Source organism: Bos javanicus, chromosome 4, assembly GCF_032452875.1.
Source record: "Bos javanicus breed banteng chromosome 4, ARS-OSU_banteng_1.0, whole genome shotgun sequence".
NCBI lineage: Eukaryota > Metazoa > Chordata > Mammalia > Artiodactyla > Bovidae > Bos > Bos javanicus.
In genome coordinates, this window is record NC_083871.1 from 13,457,767 (window position 1) to 13,480,815 (window position 23,049).

The window sequence follows — 23,049 nt, forward strand, 5'->3', positions numbered from 1 at the left end:
ATGTAGATAAACATATATTTTTCTATGTGTTATTGGGGCATAACCAAGAAAGCAAAGGACAATCAGAAATTTCTGGAATGCTATAAGTGTTTATCTTTCATTTAAAAATTAAGATTTTAAGTTTTTCCAAAACCAATATATAAATGAAGTTTGATGTAAAGTGAGGAAAACTTTTACCTCAAATTCTTCTTAGTATTTTCCATTAATTTAAGAAAAGCACTTTAAAAGATTACATCTATCATTATAATAAAAAATATTTATTATAAAAATTATCACATTTCTTTGTACATAACCTAGACACAAAAACACAATTTATACATTAATAATTTAAGTGGGCCTGAACATTCAGTTTCCATCCACTAGGATCCTAAAGCTCTGCCACGATTTCACAAATACCAATATGGACTATTTCTGTTTTATAGAGCTCCATTTACACATTTGGTGTTACTGAGATACCAACATTTCTTTTTCTCTAGTGTCTTAAAGACAGTTCACAGTATTTGGGTAACTATTAATCAACTGCTTTAATTCTTTTGGTAAACACAAATATTTACATGCAAAAATGTTTAGATTTTTGAAACGTCGAATATTCTATTGCAAATAGTTGTATATAGTCAATAAATGCATGAGCCAGAGTCCCATAATCAAGAAAGTCACCTCCAGGACTTCTGATGATAAAATCTGAAATCCACAGCAAATTGTTTGAGCCTTCTGTGGCCACTACCAGAAGCACCACAACACTAGGCCATGAGAAAATTAAACACAAATGTTAAATCCAACATATAGATGGTACTCATTATTTTACAAAACAGAAAATGCTAGCTGTTTTTTTTTTTTTTTTAATATTCCGGTTTCACAAAAGAGTCTATTATCTTGTAAAGCCTATTATCTTGTAAGAGTGAAAAAACCACTGAAAGAAACCATACTGTTTTGAAAAACACCAATTCATCCTCGTCAATAATTTATCCATGATAATATGGGTCATTTCTTGAAATAATTTATGGGGAATATAGCAAGATGCTTGCCTTCGCCTTCCCTCCATCCTCCTTTTCCATCTTTCTTCTTTCCTTCCTTCTTTCCTTGTGTTTCTTCGTTTCGTCTCTGAGAGGAATGTGCTAGACTGCTCTGTCCACCTGCACATTCCACCTGAACTCCCCCAAAGTGCCATACGCGTACGCTTTACGGCTTTCATGCATTAGCTCTCATTCACAACAATTTAGAAATGAGAGCACCCATCCACAGCGTGAAAACCTCTTACCCGCAGGCTATTTGTTAAAAATACTCCAGGAAGTATTTAAATTCCAATGTTCTTGAACCATTTGTTAATTACAAATTTTTATCAGATGTTAATGGTGGAGTGTAGAGAACATAATTAAATATATAAAAATATATATCTCTTTAAGCCTAGAAAATAGATGCCTTTGGATTTCCACCACTGCAGGGTGGAGAACAGCCCTTCCTACTGAGTTAGATTCTGAATGCCTGATATCTTTCCCTAATACTGGTTTTTCCAATCTACTTCTGTTTCAAAGAAAGGTGAGGTTTTGCTATCACTTTGGCAATTCTTCTCCCCCTCCAACTGCCAACATCCAGAATTCAGTGCACATTTTAAATTCAACCAAGACATATGCACCTTGCAAGAAGTGCTCACCTCTTATCTGAGGTGTGAACAGGAAAAGCAACATAGTAAAGGCACTGTATTTATCAGAAGGGGCTTTCTTCCAAGTTTTTATATAGACCCAGGCCTTGGCTGCAACTTTGAATAAAGCGTGTTGGCTCATGTGTCCTCATTCAAAGTAAATGTTATTTTAGTCACTGACTTTTCATGTCTAGAAATGCATGAAATACATGTTTACATACATTTCTAATCATACAGTATAAAATAAGCCCTCATCCTTTGAGTGGCAGGAAAGTACTGCCGTAAATACCAATATCTGATGACATCAATCAGTGGCCTAAAGTATCAGTCGGTTGAAACTGCTAGCCTTCATCTTCCCTTCTCCCTCATTCCCCTTTTTGTTGATGGTAAACAGGCTTATTCCTTCTTCAGGATTTGATACAAACTCATGCATTATTCTAAGTTAGAAGAATGAAGAGCTGGCCAGCCGTTAGTCCTGCGGTCCTGCACTGTGCTCGCCTGGGTCACAGAAAGGAACTCTCTTCCGGTCACGTCAGTGTTCGGATCAAGGAGTTTTTGTTGCTGTTGCTTGTTTTTGAGGAAATGAGAGTTCATGGGCAAACGTTCAGGAAGCAGCCCTGGCACAGACCCACTTTGATCCCTTAGCGTGTCTGCGAGTCCCTCCTCACGCAGCCACTTTTTCCTTCGCCAGGTTCTTTGGTTCCTTGCTTGGGATACACCAGTCTCCAGCCTCGCTGCTCGTCTGATAATGTTTGAAGGCTGATTTGTTAAAGACTGGGAGTTTTTCTATGGACTCAGAAGACAGAGCCTGAAAGAGGGAAAAATCAAACCAGAGAAATTATTCGTTGCGTAATTTGTACCGAAAGTTATTGTTCAAAAGAAACTCAGAGGTAAGCATTCAAACATTCAAATACACTCTTTTAATTAATTTAGTAATAAAAGCACACCAAGAGTCCATGGTATGGTAGGCACTATATGAAAGAAAATTGAAAAATAAATATTATCTATACCCTATAGGGGCTGAAACAGTATATATACAATTATAAATTAAGAGGGCAAGAGGAGAAGAGGGTGGCAGAGGATGAGATGGTTAGATAGCATCACTGACACAGTGGATATGAGTTTGAGCAAACTCTGGGAGATAAGTGAAGGACAGGGAAGCCTGGCGTGCTGCAGTCCATGGGGTCACAAAGAGCCAGACACGACTTAGCTACTGAACAACAAAATAAATTAGGGAACAGTATTTGTATTCAGTAGTTACACATGCCCCTTATCTGGATATTGCTAGTGTCATGCTGCTGCTGCTGCTAAGTCGCTTCAGTCGTGTCTGACTCTGTGCGACCCCATAGACGGCAGCCCACCAGGCTCCTCCGTCCCTGGGATTCTCCAGGCAAGAATACTGGAGTGGGTTGCCATTTCCTTCTCATAGAGTTGAATAAAAATAGACAAATAGGTTTTCCAGGCAAAATGTCTGTATATGTAATAAAATGAGAGTCCTAACCTGATACTATTGATCTATTAAAGTCTGATACTGTAGATCTATAATACATTAATCTTTCTCAATACATTGAAGACATTTTTACTGTTTAAGAAATGAATACATTAACTATTTCAGGTGTCCTATGACCATGTAGTAAATACTTCCCTTGTGCAAAACAGGAGCCTGGAAGCTTAATGTTTTAGTTGCTAATGACTGTGAATGTATTTTCATTTGAACTAGTTGGCAAATGATTAACCAGAATCAGGACAGTGACCTTAACAAATAAATTGAGGCTGTATCACAAATGGAAAAAACATGTACTGAGTTTTAAAGTTTAAACAGGAAGTGCCAGGCACCCCATTGACAGCTTCTTAGCTGTCAGCTTTCCTCCCCCTGAATTTCTAATAAGGTCAGCTTAAGGTCTTGAGTATCTTGTCTTCTAGGCTGAAACATTATTAGCATATATGCATTTCCCACAAACCTAAGTAAAACAAAACTACAGCTATTCTCACAGATGTCAAGCTGCCTTGAAAAATTCACGTGAGCATTTCCTCACTCAGAAACTACTGCGTTTCTTGGGAAACCATTTTGCTTCATTGAGGCAGGTAGGGTTGCCTCACTTCCTTTTTGGCATATTACCATACTAAATATTAACCAGTATATTTACACATACCAAACATAAAATGTAATGGCTTGTGGTCAATATTTGTGCTCACTCAGTTTGGGGTATTCACCATGGACCATAGAACTCAGAAGCAATCTTTTCAGAAATATGATTTTTTTTTTAATATTGGATTTAAAGTTTACCTTTAAGTAGATGATAGCATCAGTTCCGTATCCTGGCAAAGAGTAGAGATTTAGATCTCCTTGAAAGTACTTGGCGTAGAGACGAGAAATTGGTAAGCCGTAACCAAAACCAGCCTGGAAGGGAAAGATCAGTTACTGACAAAGAAGTGAACACAATCATAGAAATACAAAATGTATTCCCTGATACTGATGTCCTAGAACTTAGACACATATCTTCTGCTTCCAATCGGAAACCCCTTGGATAACTGTTTCTTAGTTGGCTTTATCATTCCTTCTCATATCCCCCATGCCCAGTTTAACTAAACTGATTAACTTGCCTAAATACATCCTTGTAATCCTTCCTCTACATTTAGAACTAGGTGGCTGGGGTGAACTTAGCCATTTAGTTGGTCTTACCAGCGGAGCATTCCGGGAATTATCCATCACAGGCGTTGGTGCAGTGGAGTACGTGTAACTGAAGAGACGGTCAATGACTCTCAGGGGAACACCACCTCCTCTGTCTGAAATCTTAAACAAACAAGTCATCAGAGCTATATGCTAAAAACAATGTATATTTGTCTATACAAAAATGTCTTGTCTTCACCTGGTGTACATGACTTTGATCTGTAGCTCAAAGCAGAGAGCTTTATTATTATTGACTCCTTTTTAAAAATTCTCTTAAGAAGGACTCAAAAGACAAAACAGAATAGTTACCTTAATTGTAAGATCTTCTTTCCCCAAGACAACAATCACCTCAATTGGTGTCAGGGAAGGCCAGTTTTGCTGGTGTTCAACTGTGGCCCTCATTGCATTCTAAAGAAAACAAAACCACAAGGTATTCAATGGCAGAAGGATGAGGGACAATAAATAATTGTTTTTATGTTTAAAATGAAAGCACAGAGGGTAATTCAAAGTTCTTATTTTACTTTTTTAAGTTAGGAGTAAAATAGCTCTGTGAATAGCCATTTATGAATGTGTCATGCAGGATGTATAATGAAAAATATTCATTTATCATGTAATATAGCTCTTGGGAGTAATGTCTAATGGAAAAACAATTCTGCTAGCTGTCAAATTCTTATTTGTAAGCTTAATTTAAATGTAGAAATTGGTTTTTATAGTCCATTTCCTGGCTCTTTCTTTTCTGACTTTCCATTACATTTTACATCTTAGCACCAAAGACTATTACATAACAAATAAACAGTGAATCATTGAACCAATTTATTGGCTTTTATAAAATTTGATGGGAAAATGCTGTTACTATGTTAAAGGATAGTAAATAATTCTAAATTAAATTTCAATTTGCATTTGATTATCATCTTAACTTTTACCTATGATGGCAAAATAACTATTATGAGTTGAACCATTCAATTTAAAAGTAAATCAAATCAACAAAAAAGAGTCTTTGTCCTTTAACAGAAAGAAACCCAAATAAGTTTTCAGACAGCTAGATGAATTTCATACAAAGTTTGGTTTATTTTACCCATTTTTCTCCTACCCTTCTGTTGGGTTATCTGCTTTCAGGTTTCTATATAACAATGTTAAGTTCTAATCATTAGCTGAAGTGAAATAAAATAGATCACATGCTTGTAGTACAATCAATACCTCATTGCACTAGTATTAGAATAAGTTAGGAAATAGTGGGTTCTCTGAGTTATATCAGAGGCAGATTTCACATTTCTTTTTTTTAAGGCTTCCTCCTCTCCAGGCCAGGAGACTCAGGAACCGTCACAAAGCTTCAAGTGTTTTTCTATCTTTTGGTGTAAGGATAGAGTTTTAGTGTGGGCTTAGAACCTGGGACAGGATTTGATCCTTAGTACCTGACTATCGCAGACCTATAACAGCCACATCCTCTAAGAGCTTGTTAGAAACGCACATTCTCAGGTCCAGGGTATCAGAATCTCTGAGATAGGCAGAAGAACCCATATTTAACAAGGCCTGTGGTAACTGTAATGCAGACTAAAGTCTGAGAAGCACTGTCCTACTGTTTGGGCTTCCAGGTGGCTCTAGTGGTAAAGAACCTGCCTGACAATGCAGGAGATGCCAGAGACGCAGGTTCGATCCTTGCATTGGGAAGATCCCTTGGAGGAGGGTATGGTAACCCACTCCAGTATTCTGGCCTGGAGAATCCCATGGACAGAGGAGCCTGGTGGGCTGCAGTCCATAAAATCACAAAGAGTCGGACAGGACTGAAGTGACTTAGCACACACACACCGTACTGTCCTGCTATGAAAAGTGTGGACCGTGGACCAGCAGCATCAACTGTCAGATTATTAGAAATTCGGAATCTCAGGCCCAATCCCAGACCCACAGCATCTGAATTTTAGCAAAACTCCCAGGTGATGTACATTCACATTAAAGTAGATCACTGAAAGAGCTGACTGTCCTCCGAATATATTCTAGTCATAGACGGGGGCCCTGCCACCTCCAGTAATTCTGGACCTGAATTTCTGGATTTGGAGTTGGACCGGCCATAGGGGTGGGTAAACAGGCCTCGGTCACTGAAGCATTCACCCTATGACCTTCCTTAATGAATGCATGAATAACTAGTGCTCTGTTGGACACCTGAATATAATGGGAACAGGGAGCGTGACATAGTGGGTCATATTGTACATTCTCAAATACATGTTGATGCTACAAGGAACTGCATGTACCCTTTCAAACATTAACTGTAGCTTCTTTCTGTTAGAACACAGAAGCATGCTTGGGAGAAGAGAGTGAGGCTCCTGTTCAGTAGAGGATGATAAATGAAATAAAAATGTAACCAGTGAACTTTTTTTAAAAATGCAATTATTGTGAAGTGTCTTACCTTGAATAATTCAAAGAGCATATGGTGAAGGTGAGATGGAACATACACAATATGAATTGGTTGGCCTGGAAATTTTACTAGAAAAAAATTAAGCTCATTTAGAATTGGGAAACAAATATTTCATTAAAATATATTGTCATATCTATTTGATTAATATTTTAGATTTGAACAGAATTGGGATACTCCCCATCCTCCTCTAAAATCCTACCTTAGAACCTTCCCTTTCAAACAGTAAACACAGCTGGCTTATTTTCAAAATGTTATTACAGTTGCTTCTTAGTGCTCTATGATTTAATGTTTGCATTTCTGTACAAATACATAAAGCCAGATAAATGTAAAATGAGGATGCTCTAAATTAGATTACATGGATTAGTTATTTCTACTTTCAAAACTTGTGTATTGAACACTTGCAGAGTTAAAATTATATGCATTTTAAGAAATAAGAAAAATAAATGTAAAAGTCTACAATAACATCAAAATTGATGCTAGCAGCAGCAGCTATAATTTTCATATTTTTAATGCATGGGAAAATAACCCATCTGGTTATTCTCGATTTTTGTGAATTAAACATAAAATCCCATAGGCTAACTATGCTTAACTTTCACCAAGAGGCTACAGAAAACAGAAACAAAAACCTCATAATACTCTGAAAAGAAAAATAAAAGTATTATTCTTCAGTGTTTCAGGCCTTGGCAGAGTTTGAAAACAAGGTCTGGCACAATTTCCTCTTTATTTCAGCAAACAGTTCAAGCAGTTTATCTGCAAGTATTATGCAACATTTCTGTTAATGCTGAGAAATATTTTTCAGTCCACTCCTACTTTTAGTTTAGCCATCAGTTCCATTTCCCTTTCCAAAATCCATGAGCTAGGGTACTCTTAATTTGAGCAACTCGATTTAAATTCTCTCCACCAACAAATATTATTCCTGTATAATGATTACTTGAAAAAGATGTTTTCTTTGAGTGGCAAGGAGAAGGTTATTCCAATTTAAGTGTATGGTCTTGCTTTGAGAAGCAACTATGGGATAAGATAAAAATAGTGCATTGCACTCATCCTGTAATTACTTCAGGCAGTGTGGGAAGCCCTTCTGAAGTATGTTCTGCTTCCAAAACCATGGTGTATACTTACATGAAAAATTTTTTTTTAATTTTTGGTAAAAACATTTAACATGAGATATACCTTAAATATTTAACTATGCAATACAGTGTTGTTAACTATAAGAGTGGTGCTGTAGAGCAGATCTCTAGAACTTATTCATCTTGCATAACTGAAACTGTATACCTACTGAATAGCAGCTCCCCATTTCCCCTCTTCAGCTTCTGGCAACCACCATTCAACTCTCCACTTCTGTGAGCTTGACGATTTTTGATACCTTATGTAAGTGCAGGCACATTGTATTTGTCCTTCTATGACTGGCTTCTTTCTTATAGTACAATTTAAAGTATTTTTGTTTTCAGGTCTGATAAGTAACCTCCTTAGGAATATATCTCCATTACCAAGTGGTTCCTCCTACTCTGCCTGCCTTGTCCCCACATTCTGAACTTAGCAATCTTTCTTTGATCTAGGATACTGGAACTTAGCTGCTGCCCTAAATCCTACATTATCTGCTCAAACCACTCTTCTTTATGAATTGTCTTTAGCAACTGAATATACTCAATTGGAACTTTCCAGTTGAGATAAAGAGAGCCTTGGCTTCAAAAAAAAAAAAAAAAGTGTAAAAATTCTAGGCAAGTTCAGAAGAGAAAAAAGGAACACAGAAATTGCTTTGTATATACAGGAAGAAATCATACTGGGAGAAGACTGAATTTTCTACAGATTAAAATATATAGAATTTATAACTTACCATTCACTTGTGTTAGGTTTAATTCTGGAGATGTTAAATAATACTGATCACAAAGCATCTTGGAACACTCAAAGGCATCTGGAATGGAAGTGTGTTTTTCATAATGATTAAGTGAATTTATGCCAAGTAAAATGTTCAAGTGATCATCAGTGTATACACTACCTTTTACCTAAAATAGTCATTAGAGTTCAGGTTTATGTATATTAAAAATACCTTTTTAATATTTTATTGGAAAAAATGACAATGTTTACGTTATAGCTATTGCTATAGGAATATGTGCAGGTCAAAGATCAAATACGATATATGAGAGTGTGGCACATTAGCTACTGATGTTTGGATTTTTTATAATGAATATTTAAATACTTGACTCTCAAAATTCATTACAGAATTTATAAAAACATAAAAGGAATACTCTGAATATGAATTCATTCAGAGAGTCACCTCAACTGACTAGATAGTGTACATTTCAGATAGTGTACATTACTATCAATCAGATAGTGTACATTTTCAATAAGGGAAATGCAGAAACCTACAAATTACCTTGGACCACTGCTGCCACATCACAGTTTGGATCAATACTTCCAATGAGGCTTGGGTTTCCTGTCTGTAAGTCACCAAATATAAGGACTGTTGAAAAATAAAAACAAAGAGCATCATTATAAAAATCAGGATAATAATGATTAGAACTACCACTGAGAAAGAATGTGACCCACCAAGTAGTGAAGTATCTAGTTAGAGTACAGCTTACATTCTCCACCCATCCCTATATGTATCATGACTGTCGTGATGAGCTAACTTACTGTGCTGGTTCATCAGCATCCGGGTAGAAATACGATTCATGTAAAATCGATCCAGGAAATACTGAAGATTTTGATTGGTGACTGGGTCAACTGTACAGGCATCTTTATATTCTAGGATTCCTTGTGCCATTGTAGGAATTACATCATGGTGTCTATTTCGAACTTTGATGAGAGTATCTACAAAACTAAGCCAAAATACATTTATGGTTAATAGAGGTTCAAGTAAGTTTCATTAATTTATATTTCTTAGATTACTTCAAAGAAGGTTAAAGCTTTTTACAAGTACCCATCTAAACAAATCAAATGATAAAATGTTTGGATGAAGCTTTATTTAATTCTCACTACAGATTCTTTGACTACAGTAGAGGAGACAGTTTCATAAATAGATTTATTTTGCTTTTAGCTTGCATGTGAAAATACCAGGTCTGTGACTGGTGTTTTCATTCTAGTTGTTCACTAAGGCTTCTCTTTTAAAAAATAATAATTAAAAAAATAAGTCAGATTGGAGATGGCTCTAAAATGCCATTGTGAAAGAAACTTCAAATTTCTTGTCAGATTTAGAAAAGAATCTTATAGCTAGAAACTGTCAGTTACTCTGAAAGAAAAATGTTTACCCTCCAGTGACACTGTCATGCGTTAGTATTATGTGATAGGAAGTCCTTCTATAAATCTGATCATCATACTAAATTTATAATAAAAATAGAGTTCCTTTTCCAAAAAATCCTCTACATATTTCATTCTCAGAATCATGTTCCATGCCATTGTTCTCTATTACTTTTAAAAACCAGCAAGCCAAAACTTGTCATTTGTAAGGGGGTAGTTATTTACTATTCAGGACAATACTATAAATTATCCTTTAAGTTCTAAAAAATAATATGATGTTTATAATCAGAGTTTTAGACACTTGTCCTAATGCATAACACTTACTCTGATAATGCCTTTTGGTCCTCTGGGCTTTTCTCATGGAATTCCACCAACTCCATCAGGCTCTGCATATACCTACAAAGCAATAGGTGTGTTTTAAGTTTTAAAATGGAATAGTCAGTTACAGGTGGCTGAAAATAGATTGCTTCTTTCAAGAGATTTGAAGAGAGAAAGTATATTTAAAATGAAAACTTTCTTCCAAGACATTTGGAAAACATTATGTCTTAGAAAAAAGAAAACGATTTAACCCTCAACTTAATAACTTAAAATTTTAACTATCCCAGATCACTAGTCAGTTTTCTGTTTTGTTTGTCAGGAGTCTTTATTTTTATAGCAAAATCATTTAGAAACAACTTTTACAGGAAGGCTTCATGCTTTTTTCCTACTGCATTCATAGGAGAGTAGAAGTCTTGAAAGCAGCAGTACATACTAGGGATTGAGTCTGTGTTTCAGATTGCAGCTGTTTAATGACTGTATAATACATATATTCCTTAAATCAATAAACAGAGAGCTGTGCAGAAGGTGGGTTAGGGCGAAGGTCTGGTATATATCTGCCTCGGTGAATAACCTGGCTCTGTTCTCCGAAAATCTGCTGCTTTGGGTTATCTACTCTCCCTAACTCAGTGTTTATTTTGAAAAAGAGATCATAACTGAACTGAGTGCTGGCTGTGGGCCAGGCACTGTTCTCGGTGCTTTTTACATGGATTACCTCATTTAATTGCACCCAAATATCCCTTTGAGGCATCATCTTTATTCTCCTCCAAAATAGACGGGGGGAGGGGGTTGAGGCTTAGAGATAATAGAGATACTAACCAAGGATTTTTACAACTAAGAAGAGACAGAGCTGGGATTTGAATCCAGAGGCTGCTTCATTAGTTGGTTTGTAAGCAATGAAGATTAGTGAGTGAGTGAGTGAAAGTCGCTCAGTCATATCTGACTCTTTGCGACCCCATGGACTATACAGTCCATGGAATTCTCCAGGCCAGAATACTGGAATGGGTAGCCTTTCCCTTTTCCAGGGGATCTTCCCAACCCAGGGATCGAACCTAGGTCTCCCGCATTGCAGGCACATTCTTTACCAGCTGAGCCACCAGGGAAGCCCAAGAATACTGGAGTGGGTAGCCTATCCCTTCTCCAGTGGATCTACCCTACCCAGGAATTGAACCGGGGTCTTCTTTACCAAAGCGGTAAAGTTAAGCGGTAAAGTTGGTAAAGCCGATTCTTTACCAACTGAGCTATGAGGGAAGCCCCCATCTTTGATGTCTTTTTTTTTATTCAGAATACTCCCAAATTTTTAATTCTAGCCAGACTCTCCACTTAGTTTCTGAATAGTAATAGCCAAATGCCAGCAAGACATTTTAGGCCCTCTCTAAATAGTAGTCATTCCATATCTATTTCTAGGATAGGATTCTTTTTGCAATATCAAACTCTTTTATGATTTAAAACACAAATATGGTAACTGTTGATTATTTTTCATATTTTCTTCTAGAGGTAAAAATTATATTGTGAAAATATCTACTTTATCAGCTTCATAACTGCCCTTAGGATAACTTACCCTAGATTAACAGAAAATTCTTTACATCTTGCTAAGTAGTTAAGGTTCAGACCACCTGTTTTCAAATTAAGATTTTAATACATTGTAAGAATTCATACTCAGATAACTGTTTTAAAACTAGAGACTGTTTCAGAATGGTTCACCACTTACCAGCTCTTAACTAATTGCACTGAAGAGGTATTTACTAGTCGGTCAGGGAGTATATAAATTTCCTTCAGGATATTGGCCAGCCTCACAGGCAACTCTTGTCGCAAAAATGCAAACGAGGTTCTTTCACATGCGTTTTCTGAACCTGCAATAAACAACATTTATTTTTTTCAAAAACATGTACCTAAATTATATATTTGAGTAGCATTAACTATCCACACACACATATATATTACAAAATTTTATTTCATCCTCAATAGTAATTAAGCATCTACTTATAATTCATTAGTAAGCATCTTCTTTATCTTTTTCTTTCTTTTAGAAAAAGTGACCAAATATGAGAATTACTGTTTTCTCTTTTTGATGAGGATTCACTTCCAAGAAGTCATAATATCCCAAGGCTCTTAGTATTTCTAAAAGAGTGCAGGATTCAATCCAACTACAAGGTCGAGAAGACCGCATCATTCAGAGTTCTAGATAGGAAGCTGGATTAAGAAGATTGGGGGTGGGGGGGGGGTGGTGGGGGGGGGGGGGGGGGATGTCCTGATGTTTACAGACTAGTGATAAATAATAATATATTTAAATGCTTGAAATTTTCTTTATAAGATTTTTCTGCCGAAGGTTTGCAAATATTTTCGGCAGTAATGCAAATATAGAGACAAATGATAAAGGTAAAGAAACAAAGAAATTTGTTAGGACTACAGAGAGATGAACCCTGTGGAGGGTGGCTAGAGGTTAAAATAGCAATTAATTCAAGCCTACTTAATAATACAAGTAATCCTCTCCAAGAAGTAATATGCGATGAAGGAGGGGATAATGTTTCCTCTTTAGGGAAAAAGGGAAGTTTCACTATTGTTAAATGATGACTGGAGGCAAAAAGTCTTTTGACTGAAAGCTTAGGACCGAAGGAGGAGGGTGAGCTCAGACTATCCGGCAGGCATCAGCGGGGCTGCAAGTGGCCTTGAACTGGACTGTCAGAAAGGAGGCAGATCTAAGAAAAACAGTGTGCTGGCGTCGAGGTTCCAGGGTTCCGCGGGAAAGCGGACCCCGGTTGTTTTAAGTTAACGAGTCCTCCCTATACCGGGTCTGAAAGCTGAGGCAGCTCCCCAGACCCTCCCGGGCCCTACGTCCCCGCTCACCGAAGTCCAGCAGCTGCTTCATGGACAGCGGGGATGGGCTGTAGCGCGAGAAATGCTCGACCTCGCGGGGTATCAGGGTACCAGCGCTGCGCATCACGAAGCGTGCCGCCTTCATCTTGATGCCCACAGTCCCTGGCCGGAGTTGGGGCTGGTTTGTGGGGTGAAGGCTGATCTGGGACCGCAGAAGGGGCGGGACGCGTCCGGGCAGGGAGAGCAGGTGGGCCAGCGGCCTCGTGCGCCCCGGCCTGGGCTGAGGTTCCGGGGAGGCGGTGGGGCTTCGCGGTTGAGGAGTCGGCCAGTGAGTCTGCGGAGCCGTAGGTGGCTTGAGACTCAAGTTCGTGTCCTGTCACCTCCCGTCGCCTCCCGAGATTTTATTTGTTTCCCTGCACGTCCCCCTACTCCCCCGCCCCAACCCTGCACCCGCCCAAGAGGGGAGGAGTCACTGGGACTTGGAGAGCTTCCTGAACTTGGGGCTGCGCCAGTCGGCTCAGATAAAGTACTTTGGGTCCCGCCTCCAGATCGCGGGGGCCTGGCCCCCAGAGGCTGTCAGGTGTCAGGGGATAGCAGGAAGCCCAAGCGGACGTCAGGAGGTACGGGGGCTCAAGATCAGACCCTTGGGACAGGACTCCGGAGAGCGTGGGCTAGTGGCCAGCCCAGACCCGTCCTTGTTTACCAGAGACGGCTGTCTCAATGTCACGCATTCCTGGCCAGAAACTATTTCCAAGAATCTGCTTTCGGAGACATCATTGGTCCTTGCTCAGAGCGGGCCTTTTACAGTAACTTATCAGCTTTGTCCAAAAGTATGGGCTGCTCTGCTATTGGACAGCGAAGAGAATCAACAGCCTGGAGTTCTTCCTGCGTTTTCTCCATCAGTGAATGGCACAGGTCGGGAACTGAAAGTTCCTTTTGCTGGAACTTGAGGAACAGACCAAAGAACGGGTTATTTTTCCTTGTGGCGATAAAAAAAGCCATCAGTCTGTTTCCTTCCAGTAATACATTCCCTCCATTAGGCTTAACTCTTTTAATTAAAAACAAGATTCAAAAGGGATTAACTTGTCAATTTGACTCACTTTTCCCCCTTTCCATCAGAGACTGCCACTCTATCCTTCTGTATGAAATGTCCTTTATCCAAATCTTTGCCTAAGACTATTTTACACTAGTAAATGTCCAGCACAACCTATGTGCTACAAGGTATCTTCCCTGATTGCTTCTCCTCACTCCTTCTTCCAAATATGGCTTTTCTCACATTATGACATTCAGTTCAGTTCACTTCAGTTGCTCAGTCGTGTGCGACTCTTTGTGACCCCATGAATCGCAGCATGACAGGCCTCCCTGTCCATCACCAATTCCTGGAGTTCACCCAGACTCAGGTCCATCGAGTCAGTGGTGCCATCTAGCCATCTCATCCTCTGTCGTCCCCTTCTCCTCCTGCCCCCAATCCCTCCCAGCATCAGAGACTTTTCCAATGAGTCAACTCTTCGCATGAGGTGGCCAAAGTATTGGAGTTTCAGCTTTAGCATCATTCCTTCCAAAGAAATCCCAGGGCTGATCTCCTTCAAAATGGACTGGATGGATCTCCTTGCAGTCCAAGAAACTCTCAAGAGTCTTCTCCAACACCACAGTTCAAAAGCATCAATTCTTCAGTGCTCAGCCTTCTTCACAGTCCAACTCTCACATCCATACATGACCACAGGAAAAACCATAGCCTTGACTAGATGGACCTTTGTTGGCAAAGTAATGTCTCTGCTTTTGAATATGCTTATGACATTATATTGTAGCTATTTATTTTCTTATATTTTCCCCTCTCTGAACCCTCTGCCCTACAAGAGGTCAGGTTTGGGACCATGTCTGATGACTCTTTCTGAGTCCTACTTTGCTTTGTTGCTACTCAAGTTCAGTTATGGAAACATGGGAAAGTTCCAAATTGCATCTCCACTTGGAGATAAGTTTTGATACCACTATGATTTATGTCTTTGCATTCTGAATCCTTTTTTACATAATTGCATAGCTCTATGAAACAACAAGAGCGACAAAAATGGTCAAGAAGTCAAAAAACTAAATAAAACTCCTCTGATGAAGCAAGTGAATTTAAGGTAAAAAATCCCTTCTTTTTACTTTAATACATCCTAAGAACAGAAGTAAAAGAAAAGCATACCTTTGCTTTTCTCACCCTGTGTATGGGATCTGGAATAGCAAAGTATTTCAAAGCATTCTACTCTTTAATCTGCAGAGGAAAAGCAATGGAAATGATGGTGTTCATTACAAGCAGGTTTAATTTAGGAGAGCCCCATTGAGCACTTGACCTGGCTTACCCTGCAGGACTCCCATATGTGTGGTGGGGTGATTAAAGATCAGGTGAAGTCATATGATGTTCACAGAGATGGCTAAGGGCTAAATGTGAACTGAGGTCATCACACTTTTGTGTGCGTGTTATCCCAGCCAACAATATTTACCAGGTTGTTCTCACAGTACATTACATTCTTCTCCGTCATTTCTGTATGACAGGAACAGTTGTTTATTGACAACATCCATGGTAACTAGGCTGGAGTAGACAGGTCAAGTTGTGGACCCAGTTGGATAAGATGCCGTGTATTACCGTGATTAGAATGTGACCTGGAAAGAGAGCTGCATTTATATTCTCGGGCTGATCTCAGAACTTGGAGGTGATCCAGTTGCTATAACAGTAAAGGAAAGGGAATTATTGAGGAGCAATGGGTATGGACAGATCTGCCCATTCATTTGAGTAAAGGTAAACATCAGAGGACTATCAGCGGATTTGCTGTTAATGGGCAGGGGGGAGTACCAGAGCTTCCCCCCTGTCCCCTGTGCTGAACACATCCTCCCTGCTGGAGGCAACTGATTCCTGCAGTTTTCAGGAGCACACTTATTTTCAGGAGCATCAGATGAATTCTTTCTAGCCTAGCAAAATCTCATAACACAGGACCTGTGATTGAGCTTCAAGAATGCAAGTCACACTTTTGCCAAAGGGCTGGGCATGTCCAATTTAAAGAATGCATCAAGACTCTAAAGAGAAGCCCATTCAACTTTTCTACCTCTAGGAGCATATTCCAAAGAAGCGATTAAAAATACACATAACAGGAACTTTAGAAGCCAAAATGGAAAGATGAACAAATTTGACTACAGACTATTTCAAGTTAAAAAAATGAGCAGCATACTTGGAGAAAGTATTTTCAGAGTATATAACAAACAAATGATTATTTAAGAAATGGCTACTTCAACACAGAACAATATGGACACTCTCTCTTCCCTCATGGAGATTATAGATTTGTGGGGGAAACAGGCATTACAAAAGCAAATGTGAGGGCCATGAAGAAAATTGATTTGAAGAATATAATGGGAGCTGTTAATGCTTTGTGGGCAAGGAAGGTCTCTCTGAGAAAGTAACAATTATAAGAGATGGAGCAGGCTTCCACTGAGGGGTGAAAAGGGACTACTGGTGAAGATATTGAGGAAAGCAAGGCCTAAACCACTGTTTGGTCTCTGATACTTACAATTGGTACTTTTAGAGAATACTGTGTATCAGGAGCTGGAGTGGGCATGCATTGGTGGGTGAAAAAACATTTTCTCCTAACATTGGGTGATGGAAAACAATAGTCAATTTTAAAAAATTATGGGATTTTAAAAAATTTAATCCTCAGAGCAAGAAAAAGAATACAATTAATGCATTATCAACTATTTCATAATAGAGATTTGATCAGTGTGTCACGGTGGTGGTAATAGTAATGGTGGCAATGCTAACATCTCCAAACTCAGGTGATGTTTGGAGGAAGAGCTGTGTTGGAGATTAGGGAATGCTCTCTCTGAGGACTGGATTTTGGGGTAACCTTAGAAGGATGAGGAGGATTTGGGCAAATTATTGGTAGATGATGTGTAAGGATTTCTAAGCCTAGAAAAAGCATGGGTGTACAAGCTAGGGATATAGCAGAGGAATAATGACTAGTTTACCAAAGTGGGGAGGAAATGGAAGGTTGGGTTACATCATGAAAGCCTTAAATGCTGGTATGAGGACTTTGCTATTCCTGGAGTAGGCATCATGAAACTGTTGAAGCCTCTTAGGCAGCAAGCAATGTGCTTCCTGCTCAAATGTTAGTAGCTAAACAATTCAATGTTGGAAGGAAAGTTATGACCAACCTAGATAGCATATTCAAAAGCAGAGACATTACTTTGCCAACAAAGGTCCGTCTAGTCAAGGCTATGGTTTTTCCATAGTCATGTATGGATGTGAGAGTTGGACTGTGAAGAAAGCTGAGCACCGAAGAATTGATGCTTTTGAACTGTGGTGTTGGAGAAGACTCTTGAGAGTCCCTTGGACTGCAAGGAGATCCAACCAGTCCATTCTAAAGGAGATTGGTCCTGGGTGTTCTTTGGAAGGAGTGATGCTAAAGCTGAAACTCCAGTACTTTGGCCACCTCATGCGAAGAGTTGACTCATTGGAAAAGACTCTGATGCTGGGAGGGATTGGGGGCAGGAGGAGAAGGGGACGACAGAGGATGAGATGGCTGGATTGCATCACCGACTCGATGGATGTGAGTTTGAGTGAACTCTGGGAGTTGGTGATGGACAGGGAGGCCTGGTGTGCTGCGATTCATGGGGTCGCAGAGTCAGACATGACTGAGCGACTGAACTGAATTGAACTGAATTGAAACTTCACTGAACCTGCATTATGTATCAGGCACTGTGATAGGTGCTGGGGAACATAAAGATGAAAACCTTCCTTTCTTGAAGGTTTAGAGAATGACATATAAATAGTCTAAAGATAAAGTAGTGTGATGTATATAAAGTATGTGCTGGAGAGGAGGAAAGTGCAAGTAGTCAGCAAAGACTTTCTGGAGGAGGTGACACATCTGAGTTATAAAGGTAGAACAGAAGTTCATGGGTGGAGAAAGAGGAAAAAAAGTGTTGGGACAATATGGGGAGGAAATGCAAAGAGTAATTTCATTGGCAAAATCTCTAGGGTTTGTCAATTCTGAGAAGGAAGAATATAAAAAAACAGTTCTCTGAACTTCTAAGCTTGTGCTACTGGGAGGGGTAATTCAACAATAGAAGACAGAAGTGAAGAGGGTCAGGAAGAAAGGTTGACTGAGGAGAAGGGAACACAAAGGGTGAGTTCAGGAACACTTTGAGTTCAGGAGAAGTCACTGGGGAAGCAGTCACAGTTGTAATTACTGGTGAAGGGAAGATGAGAACTCAAAGGCTATTGAGCCATTGCTGAGAAGTGACAATGAATGGATGAAAGTCTCTCCCTACTTTCTTTACACAAGGCTCCCTCAACAGTCGCCTACAGCTATGTCTCACTTTTTTACCATGCACGTTACTTCCTTCTGGAGTAGTCCTTGGTTTCATTCTCAGCCTCTGTACACTTACCAAAGTCAAAACCCTCCCTTCACTAGAGCAGCACCAAAGCAAAAGAATTCTTTTCCTTCTTTTTCAGCGGGAGCTCCAATGTTATCATAAAAAAGGCAAATGAATCCTGAAGGTAGCACATCTTGACTTTCCTTGGGGAAGCAAGAAGAATTTTTGCCTCAGCTCCAAATACAGGCTTACAGTTAATTTCCTGCCCCCACCAGAAAATATTCAACTGTGTTTAATGTTTGCATTTACAAAACAATAAGAGAAGGTAAGCAAAGGAAATTTAAAAATTAACTAAAGAAAAAAATAATAGACATATGGAAACATTCTGAGACTAATGAATGAGTAGGAAAATAGGAAGTAATAAGATAATGAGACATCATTGTTCTACCATCAGATTGGAAAATAACGCAAAAGTCTGATAACATCTGATGTTGGCAAGTCCTGGGTAAATGAGCTGCTCTACTGTGTTATTTGTGGAAATGTAAAATTGGTAACATTTTCTGGAAGGCAATTGGCAGAATCTATAAAATTTTAAGGATAGTTACCTCATGTTTCAGCCATTCCACTTCTAGAAACTTAACCTACGGTTTTTACCAACAGAGAGCATGAAGATTTATGTATGAAACTGCTCATGTAGTACTACCTGTAAGAACAAAATTTTGAAGACAAAAGAACTTGTCTACTCATGGGGGAATGAATAAATAAATGACACCCATGCACTAAAATCCTAAAAGAAGATGCTGTTAAAGTGCTGCACTCAATATGCCAGCAAATTTGGAAAACTCAGCAGTGGCCACAGGACTGGAAAAAGTCAGTTTTCATTCCAATCCCAAAGAAAGGCAATGCCAAAGAATATTCAAACTACTTCATAATTGCACACATCTCACATGCTAGCAAAGTAATGCTCAAAAGTCTCCAAGCGAGGCTTCAACAGTATGTGAACCATGAACTTCCAGATGTTCATGCTGGATTTAGAAAAGGCAGAGAAACCAGAGATCAAATCGCCAGCACCTGCTGGATTATAGTAAAAGCAAGAGAGTTCCAGAAAAACATCTACTTTTTTTTTTTTTTTTTTTTTGACTATGCCAAAGCCTTTGACTGTGTGGATCACAACAAACTGTGGAAAATTCTTAAAGAGATGGGAATACCAGACCACCTTACCTGCCTCCTGAGAAATCTGTATGCAGGTCAAGAAGCAACTATGTCTGTTAGAACTGGACATGGAACAATGAACTGGTTCCAAATTGGGAAAGGAGTATGTGCATCTAGGCTGTATATTGTCACCCTGCTGATTTAACTTACATGCATCGTGCGAAATGCCAGGCTGGATGAAGCACAAGCTGGAATCAAGATTGCCAGGAGAAATATTAATAACCTCAGATACACAGATGACACCACCCTTATGGCAGAAAGCAAAGAAGAAATAAGGAGCCTCTAGATGAAAGTGAAAGAGGAGAGTGAAAAAGCTGGCCTAAAACTCAACCTTCAAAAAATGAAGATCGTGGCATCTGGTTCAATCACTTCATGGCAAATAGATGGGGAAACAATGAGAGGTGGTTTTTTTTTTTTTTTGAACTCCAAAATCACTGCAGATGGTGACTGCAGTCATGAAATTAAAAGACACTTGTTCCTTGGGAGAAAAGTTATAACAAATCTAGACAGCACTTAAAAAGCAGAGACATTACTTTTCCAACAAAGGTCCATCTAGTCAAAGCTATGGTTTTTCCAGTAGTTATGTATGGATATGAGAATTTTACTATAAAGAAAGTTGAGCACTGAAGAATTGATGCTTTTGAACTGTGGTGTTGGAGAAGACTCTTGAAAGTCCCTTGGACTGCAAGGAGATCCAACCAGTCCATCCTAAAGGAAATCAGTCCTGAATATTCATTGGAAGGACTGATGCTGACGCTGAAACTCCGATACTTTGGCCACCTGATGTGACAAACTGACTCATTGAAAAAGACCCTGATGCTGGGAAAGATTGAAGGCGGGAGGAGAAGGGGATGATAGAGGATGAGATGGTTGGATGGCACCACCGACTCAGTGGACATGAGTTTGAGCAAGCTCTGGGAATTGGTGATGGCCAGGGAAGCCTGGCATGCTGCAGTCCGTGGGTTCCAGAGAGTCAGACGTGACTGAGCAATTGAGCCGATGCACTACAATCCTATCTGTTAGCTGCAGGGTATGCAGTTAGCTGACAGCAAGGCTGCAGCCCCTTTGGGATCCACACAGTGTTGGAACCAATGCCAGGCCTTTCACATGTAGACCCCTGTGATGGATAAGCACCTAGGGCTGGCCATTATTCCTCGGTGTGCATGTGTGCATGATAAGCCACTTTAGACTCTGAGACCTATTTGAGTCCAACTGCTGTGGACTGTAGCCCGCCAGGCTCCTCTGTCCATGGGATTCCAGGCAAGAATACCGGAGTGGGTTGCCATGCCCTCCTCCAGGGGATCTTCCCAACCCAGGGTTAGAACTCAACATCTCTTACATCTTCCTGTGTTGGCAGGCAGGTTCTTTACCACTGGTACCACCTGAGAAGCCCTCTCCTCAGTGTGGGACTCTGCTAATGGGAATTCTCTGCTCTGAGGCCTTCTTCCTGTTGGTTGAAGTTCTGTCAAATTTGTGTCATGTTCTGAGTCTGTCCCTGCTCAGTTCTGCTTCCCATGTCCCCACAACTACTGATCTGAAAGTTTTCTGGTCTGAAAGTTTTCTCTGCTCACTTCTGCTTCCTCCCTGTTAGCTTTCCACAGGCCACCCCTCTGGCAGCCCAGCTGGGGACTCTGGCATAAACATTTTCCATTAGAAGAGGCTTATCCTATATTGGGCAGAGATAGAAATCGGTTCCCTGGTCCTTGAGGGTATAAGTGGAATTTACATACTTGGTAACTGGCATTTGAAATAATTTCACAGTAAGTCCTTGGCCTATAGGGTTAGCACTGTCAAAGTGGGGAAAGCCAAGTATAAGCTTCTGAAACAGTTACAGAACACTATGATACTCTGGTGGGAATGATGGAGATTACTTCCATTCTTGTGTCTCAAAGGTGGTGGTTCCATCATATTTCTACCAAATTCATCTGTAAAAACAGATGGCTTTTTGAGAATGATTGTGGACTACTATAGGCCAAAGGAGCAGTAGCCCTGATAGAAACTGCTGCTTTCCATGGATATGGTACTTTCCCTAGAGCAGATTAGTTGGTCCAGGTACGTGTTATAAAGTCACACATTTGGTGAATGTATGTTTTTATTTCTACATAGACAAAGAAAAAACTCCAAACCTCTTGCACTTTTGTCTCAGCAACTGCTTACCAGAGGACCTACACCAACATTGTCTCTATGTTAGAAAGTTGTCCTCTATATCTTAATTGTCAAAAGCTTATGGCATACTAATATATATACGGTACAGTTCAATTTTTTTTAAGAGAACTTAAAGAGGACTTCCCCAGCGGCTCAGTGGATAAGAATCCACTTGCCAGTGCAGGGGACACAGTTTTTTGATCCCTGATTGGGGAAGATCCCACATGCCATGGAGCAATCAAGCCTGTGTGTCACAACTACTGATCCGACACTCGAGAGCCCAGGAGCTGCAGCTACTGAGCCCATGTGCTGCAATTACTGAAGCTCGCATCTACAGCCCATGCCACATAACAAGAGACGCCACCGCAATGAGAAGCCTGTGCACCACGACGAAGAGAAACCCTTGCCTGCCGCAACTACAGAAAGTCTGTGCAGCAACAAAGACCCAGTACAACTGAAATTATTAATTAAAAAAGAAAAATAACAAAAATGGAATATTTGAATATGAGTTAATATATGGAGGTAAAGGGTCTGGGAAGGAATAATACCAAATAGTCATGGTATTGGGGGTGTATGTAAGGAGACCCCTGCACTTCTTTATACTCCATATTATATTCTCCATGATACATGACTTTGTGTTTCATACACTCAAGCCAGTAATAGTTCTTGACCAAATGAACAGGGTATAAAATAATGCCGCTTGGGGAAAAATTGCTCCCTGTACTTGTTTCCCCTTACATTTTTCTTCTTCTGTGGGATTCCAAGATGAAACAACAGTGGGTTGAAGCAGCTAGGAGCTAGACCATGCTATCACCAAGTTTGCTACTGCCAATACCAGGGTCCTCTGTGACTGTGTTTTGCCTGAATGCCAAAAATTGGGCAAGTAAGGTGGAGAGAGTGTTTGCAGAAATAAATGCTGTGCAATGGGGGATGATAGTCCAGGCCTGAGTATCTTGGTCTTCGTGTGTACTCAGTTGTGTCCGAGTCTTTGTGACCCCATGTAGCCCCTCTTTGTAGCCCACCAGGCTCCTCTGCCCATGGCATTCTTCAGGCAAGAATACTGGAGTGAGTTGTCATTTCCTCCTCCAGGGGATCTTGCCAACCCAGGTGTTGAACCTGTGTCTCTTGAGTCTCCTGCCTTGGCAGACAGATTCTTTACCACTGTGCCACCTTGGTCTATACCACTGAATTGAAAGGTAGAACTGAGGCTCTGGAAAGCATGTAATCCTAGACAACTTCAGAGGTCAGGTGGATGAATTA

The 23,049-nt window shown here is 39.8% G+C and overlaps 1 protein-coding gene across 1 annotated transcript; it reads right to left on the reverse strand.

Moving 5' to 3' along the window:
• Positions 1-236: 236 nt before the first annotated feature.
• PDK4 (pyruvate dehydrogenase kinase 4) lies at positions 237-13,583 on the reverse strand. The gene is made up of 11 exons (XM_061413495.1): positions 13,120-13,583; positions 11,984-12,125; positions 10,282-10,353; positions 9,355-9,539; positions 9,095-9,181; positions 8,555-8,632; positions 6,712-6,788; positions 4,620-4,718; positions 4,323-4,433; positions 3,927-4,040; positions 237-2,447 (listed from the first exon to the last, which is right to left on the reverse strand). Exons 1-11 carry the CDS (start codon positions 13,232-13,234, stop codon positions 2,304-2,306), a joined length of 1,224 nt encoding a protein of 407 aa, XP_061269479.1. The 5' UTR covers positions 13,235-13,583; the 3' UTR covers positions 237-2,303.
• Positions 13,584-23,049: the final 9,466 nt, after the last annotated feature.